The 6,753-nt window shown below is 44.9% G+C and overlaps 1 protein-coding gene across 1 annotated transcript in view; it reads right to left on the bottom strand.

Moving 5' to 3' along the window:
- Positions 1 to 45: 45 nt before the first annotated feature.
- Ubxn8 (UBX domain protein 8) overlaps positions 46 to 6,753 on the bottom strand; it is a 16,683-nt gene continuing 9,975 nt past the window's right edge. Inside the window, exons 5-8 of the mRNA XM_055593318.1 lie at positions 6,547 to 6,681; positions 4,893 to 4,934; positions 3,220 to 3,294; positions 46 to 1,921 (exon numbers count right to left, since the gene is read on the bottom strand). Coding sequence (XP_055449293.1) covers positions 1,751 to 1,921; positions 3,220 to 3,294; positions 4,893 to 4,934; positions 6,547 to 6,681 — 423 coding nt within the window. The 3' untranslated portion in view covers positions 46 to 1,750. The remainder of the gene's footprint in view (positions 1,922 to 3,219; positions 3,295 to 4,892; positions 4,935 to 6,546; positions 6,682 to 6,753) is intronic.

Raw genomic sequence — 6,753 nt, 5'->3', positions numbered from 1 at the left:
GCCATTTTGAGACTTGATACAAATACTTAAGACTTGAAGTTGGTTGTTTTTTGCTCACTTTTGGCTTTTGAGGTGGTCCCATGTAGCCCCAAATGACCTGGAACTCCTTCTCATGACTCTGCCTCCTCTGCTAGGATTACAGGTGTGGGTACCTTGCCAGGCCACAAATACCTGAAGTGTAATAAAAATAAGCAGCTGTACTGGTAATACATGCATGGTGTGTTGAGGGGCTGGGGACTAACTCTGCCAAAGTGGCTCACTCAGGCCTCACATTCAATTCCAGGGTATGTGCGCATACGCCTACAGAAGTAATGTTCATAGTTTACACTCAAACAGAACAAAGCCCAAATACTTGCTGATAACTTTTAGACCATTAAGAAGCCATTTTTTACATTGAGTGGTCTGTATTAATTTAATAATAATTTTTAAATACAAAACTTGGATTGTCTGCTTTAATGACTAATAGACTAAGGCCGATCGCTGTGAGTTTGAGACCAGCCTAGTCTACAAAGTGAGTCCAGGACTGCCAAGGCTGTACACACAGAGAACTTAAAAAAAAAAAAAAAAAGACTAAATAAAACAAACTTTAAAAGCTGAGATAAGTTGGCTCCTTTCACCTAGAAACAAGAATAATTGACCTGAATTTAGTAGCAGTAGCGATGCAACTACTCCAAGGTCATAATACCAGCTCTGGGGGTTGCTTTAAATCTCTCTGTACAGTGTTTTTAAGATAATAACAGCAGAAGTAGGGACTTGAGTGGACAGTTTGGAAATAAGGAAGCTGGGATGTAGCTCAGTTGGAATAGAGTATTTGCTGGGCATAATGGAGCTCAAGGGACAATACTACTACTTCATAAACAGTGCAGTGGTCTGGGCCTATAATCCCAGCACTTAGAAAGGGAGACAGGAGGATCAGCAGAGTTCAAGGCCAACCTGGGCTCTACTTGAAACCCTGTCATCAAAACATTAATTTAAAAAGACAGCTTAAGACAGGCTCTTAAGGCAGAGAATCCTTCCTAATACTGTGATCCTTGTGACCCCCAACCATAAAATTATTCTTGTTGCTACTTGATAACTAATTTTGCTACTATTACAAATCACAATGTAAATATCTGACGTGTGTCTTAGCAGACACTGGTGAAAGGGTTATTTGACACCCCTACAAGTCCCCCAGGTGGAGAGGCAGTGCTCTAAGGTATCAGTACATACAAAAACAACACCTCACATTCTAAATGCACCTACCAACGATGGCCTTGTTTACTCTAGTTTCAGTATGTTCCCCCAAAGTTCATGTCAAAAACTTCATGCCCAGATTTAAGTCAAAATTATACAGGATCAGCTGCCTCTAGAATCTTTAAATGTTTAGTAATACAGTAGAATCAACAGTCCTACTTAGAAGGTTCAACTGAATTGAGATACTGTGGGTAAGGTGGACTCAAGCAGAAATCACAGTTCTCACATAACCTAGAGGTGGTTTGGTTTGAAGATGGTCTAATTAACTCAAATTCCGGGATTCCAGCATGTGTCACCACGCCCGGCTCCAGATGTCTGTCTTACATGTCCTTTTTACCTTATTTTTACTTGGACACATTGTAGCATGACACAGTCCACAAACCACTACATGCAAAGCCATGCTCGACCACCGTATGTGGGTGTGGGCAAGCTCCTGTGGACAAGAGGAGCTCAAGGTACAGCGTGGCTTTAATGTGAACACTGTCCTGGTTAGGGTCAGCAGGTACTCCTGATCTCTTTACTGATTGCTCTGCTCTTTCTCCTCCACATTAAGTACAGTATCCACGGTTATTCCTATGTCCTCCAGTGACAAGCTTCCCTCCGCTACTAGAGGCCTTCGGGGAAAGGAAGTGGAAAGGCTGTATAGGGATTTGTGGTACCCAATTTTCATCATCCAGTCAAATAAGACCTAGGGAGAAAAAAAGGCTTAGTTTAGACTGTGCACACATGGTCCTGAATCTGTTAACACTATGAGACTATATAGCTGTCACTCTGAAATCAGGTCCCTAGGAATAAGAAGTAATTTCTGTATCTTTCAAAGAAATTTTCTAGAACAGTATATGTCATGAAAGTGGAGCTATGAGTAACCTTAAATGCCTTTGTTCCAGGTAAAGTGTAGGCCTCCTATCATAGTAGTTACTAACAGGACACAACCTATAAATAGGAATGGAAAATACTCAATGAGAAGTTGAGAACAAAGACACATTTGGTTCAAAATCTTTAAGCAAGCCTGACCTCCCCCTAAGGAGGGGGTAGCCTTGCCAGGCCACAGAGGAAGACAATGCAGCCAGTCCTGAGACCTGATAGGCTAGAGTCAGATAGAAGGGGAGGGGGACCCCCTCTATCAGTGGACTTTGGGAGGAGAAAGGGTGGGATTAGGAGGGGACAAGAGAAGGGGCTGCAGCTGGGATATAAAGTGAATAAATGTAATAAAGAGCAAGCCTGGTGCGGTAGTGCACACCTATAATGCCAGCACTCGGGAGCAGAGGCAGGTGGAGCTCTGCTGAGTTCCAGGCCAGCCTGGTATTACAAAGTGAGTCCAGGACAGCCACGGCTACACAGAGAAACCCTGTCTTGGGGAAGAAAAAAGAAAAAAAAATCACTAAGAAGCTTTGTTTGGGTCCCTGAGACAAAGCCCAATTCACTGTGGGTCATCCCTGTAACTGTCCATAAAGATTACCACACGCACACACTGGGTTCAAAGTCCAGCACCCCAAAACGAAAGTTACAGTCTTGATAGAGATATTCAAGCCAATCCACATGAAAACATATTTACCTTAAAACATGACATTTTAAACTAGGCGTGCTTTGCTAAAAAGGAAAGGAGGGCTGGGTGTGGTTCCATACACCTGTACTCCCAGCTACCCAAAAGCTGAGACAAGGATTACTGGAGCAAAAGTTACCGGGTTTGAGATCAAGCCGGGCAACAGCAAGGTCTTGTGTCTCAACAACCAAAAGCAGACTGACAAAAGACATAATGTTCCATGGGCATCTGAATATCCAATAATGCAACCTGTACTCTGAACTGCTAGCCACCAGCCAAGAATCCATTGCTGATCTAGATAACAAATATGTCACCATTTTAAGTAAGATGTTTTTAGAAGTGTTAGGAATTGAACCTGGGTTTGTTTTTTACTTGCACTCCAGTTGAACACACTACGGACAAATGTCATAAGACAGTATTTCTGAAATCATTGATTTCCTCACCTGTGAATTCCAAGACTTGAAGAATCTTCTCCTCACAACATGGCCACTTGGGCATCGAAGGGCAACAGTAACTACCTAGGGATACAAATGTTGAGGTAAGCCACAATGGCCACCCAGACCTACAATCCAAACAGGAAACTGAGGCAAGAACACTGCCAATCTGAAGCCAACCTGAACTCCAAAGCAAGACCTAATCTCAAAAACAAGACAAATGTCCAGATGGAGCTCCAGTCCAGGCTGGCGGTGTGGCTCAACTAGAAGAGTTTGCCTGGCAGCACAAAGCCCTGGGTTCAGCACCCACCACCCAAGCCCCACACGGGGTGACACAAGCCAATTCCCAGCACTGCAAAGGCGGAGCCAGGAGGATTGGATGCTAAGGTGGTCTGCAGCCAGAGAAAGTCTGAGGCCAACCTCCACCTCACAAACTGTTTAAGTAGGTGGGAGAGATGGTTAAGAGTACTGGCTGCTCTTCTAGAAGACCCAAGTTCAAGACCCAGCACGCACACAGGAGCTGACAAACAGTCTAACTCCAGTTCCTAGGGACATGCGGCCCTCTTCTGACCTCCATGGGCACGCATGTGGTGCACAGACAAACATGCACACAAAACCCTCAGAAATATCAAATCTAAAAGACAAAGTATTTTAAAAGGGGCTGGTGCCAGGCACGGTTCATGCCTTTAATCCCAGCACTTAGGGAGGCAGAGGCAGGCTGTGAGTTCGAAGCCAGCCTGGTCTACAAAGTGCATCCAGGACAGCCAAGGCTACTCAGAGAAACTCTGTCTTGAAAAAGCAAAAATATATAAGTAAAAAGGGCTAGAGAGCATGTACTGCTCTTGCAGACGACCTGAGGTCAGTGCCCATCACCCACATCAGGTGACTCACAACCTCCTGCGACTCCATTCTAGGAAATCCAAATGCCCTTTGGCTTCCATGGATGTCTGCCCTCATGTGGGACACATAAACTCATGCAGCACATACACATAAAAAATAATACGTATTTTTCTACTGGGGATTCAGTATCTGGAATGCTTTCACTTGTGTTTATCTGTAAATAACTTTTAGATTGTCCTAAGATATCCAAAGTACCAAACTTAAATGTTACAAATGTGTTGACAAAACAAGTCTCTCTTAATTGTGCATGGCTGTTTCAAAACCTGTTTTCTGAGGAGTCTAATGGATGCTGACAGTTCTCTTTCTGGGCATGTTGACCAATAACTTCATGGTTCCAAAGACACGTGGTCCCCCTGCATCAGACAGTCACTTAAAACTAAGGAAGCCAGTAGCAAAAAGCAAAACAGGATGAGGAGGCAAACGTGGAACCCGTCCCACCCCATCCCAGCAACAGAGAACCATTCTTTAAATGCACAAGCAGCTGCAGGCTCCCTCGGAAGTGGGGAGCTAGAGTAGAGCCGCCTGCCCCTTTCAGTGCTGCTGATGGCAGCAAGCAGCTCTGTAGGCCTGTGCCCTCTCCGCCTGGCGCAGGGGGCGGGCTCTAAAAGACAACCTGGCAGCCTGCCTTCTCAGCAGCACTTGGCCAAGCATCTGAGGCCACACTCAAGAGACACAATTCCTAGGCAGCCGCAAGGAACTTGCTCCCCTCCACAAACCCAAGGGTAGGTGGGACTTACCCACCTGATGCCAAGTGGCGGCAATGGAGAATAAGAGAAACATACCTCTTCAGCTGCTTCTGGCGGTTCATCAGGTAAATCGAGAACCTAGCAAAATATGAGAGGGCTAGAGAGATGGCTCACGGGTTAAGAACACTGGCCGTTCTGCCAAAGTCCTGAGTTCAATTCCCAGCAACCACATAGTGGCTCACAACCACATATCAAGAGACCTAGTGCCCCCCTCAGGGTGCAGGCATACATGCAGACAGAACCCTGTAAACATAATAAATACATAAATCTATAAGAGAGATAGGCAGATTTCTAAGGCTAAGCCTGATCTTCACAGCAAGTTCTAGGCCAGCCAAAGTGACAAAGTAAGACATTATTTCAAAAATACCAAATAAAGTGTTATTAAAATCTATTGAGTGAGCAAGATAGCTTACTAGATGTGGTGGTTTGAATGAAAATGGCCCCCACAGACTCAGAGAGCGGCACTATTAGGAGCCGTGGCCTTGTTGGCAGAGGTGTGACATTGTTGGAGAAGGCCAGTCCCGGGGGGGGGGGGGAAGGGGGGGGGGGGGGGGTTCTGATGTTTCAAGTGCTAAGCCAGGCCTAGTCTGTCTCGCTCTCTGCTGCCTGCTGATCCAGACAGAACTCTCAGCTATGCCTCCAGCGCCATGTCTGCCTGTGTGCTGCCATGCTCCCACCATGACAATCACGGACTAAACCTCTGAACTGTAAGCCAGCCCCAACTAAATGCTTTCCCTTCTAAGAGTTGCCATGGTCATGGTGTCTCTTCACAGCAGTAGAACCTGACCAGGGCACTGGGTGACAACCTGGGTCCAACCCCTAGAGAAAAGGGTTCCCACAGGTAGTTCTCAGATATTCGCTCTCTCATGCATACACACATACACTACATTAGTGAATGTGATTTTTTTTAAAGTATCTCTTAGTTAAATTCTGTCTCAAAGGAGAAGAGGAGGAGGAGAGAAAAGAAGAGTGAGTTCTGCCCAGGCAAGGAAGCCCAATAGCAGAGGGCTTGCCTAGCCTGCCCCAGGTCCTGTAATCAGCCACCAGCATGCTTCCCTAATTTTTTTTTTAAAGATGTTCTAGGATATTGTGTAAAATTGCCCTATTTAAAGAAACAGGAAGAACCTTGGGTCGTTGTGCAGGCTGCAGTGCCAGAGGCAGAGACATAACGCCATGCCATTATGTCTCATTTAGAGACATAATGTCTCATTTAGAGACACTGAGTAAAACTGTCTTTAGTTTATGTAAAGAAGGTATACAGAAAATGAATGTGTTTATACTACTGTCCCAATATCACAATATATACACGAAAACCTCCTAAAATCTGAAACACTTATAAATCACAAGCATTTCAAATGAGGGCATTCAACCTGTAAAAGGTATTGACCACTCACAAGACACAGCAAGCAACATCGTAGACACCCAATAGAAATGCTTCCCTTGGTGAACACTGTCTATCTATTTTCTTAACTCAGTATCATTTCTCTTATAGCTTTCCTCTAAACTGGTTCAGGTTTTTGATCACTAAATAGGACCAACGACCTGTATAGCTGACCCATTTGCGAGGTTATGGAAAGACACCATCTGGGTTAAAGGCATTCTCCTCTTCTCCTAGTAGCCACCGCATTAAAGAATGCACTTCCTCCATCAGTGAGCAAACTCAGTGGGGGGGGTGGGGGGGACAACGAACCTCCTTCAAGGGCTGCCGAGCAGGTGGTGACATTTCAGTTGAAAGCTTAGGCAAGTTCCGTTTTCTCGCCGCCTCTCGGTTTGTTGTTTCAAAAGACACCTGGCTCACATTTTCAAGCACCAAATCTTCATTCCCCTGGTCAAAAACAACAACAACCAAAATAGATAGATAGATAGATAGATAGATAGATAGATAGATAGATAGATA

Source organism: Psammomys obesus, unplaced genomic scaffold (genome assembly GCF_907164565.1).
Source record: "Psammomys obesus unplaced genomic scaffold, mPsaObe1.curated_primary_1811, whole genome shotgun sequence".
In the NCBI taxonomy this organism is placed as follows: domain Eukaryota; kingdom Metazoa; phylum Chordata; class Mammalia; order Rodentia; family Muridae; genus Psammomys; species Psammomys obesus.
Note: the sequence above shows the minus strand (reverse complement) of the source record. Positions and strands in the feature narration are given on the sequence as shown.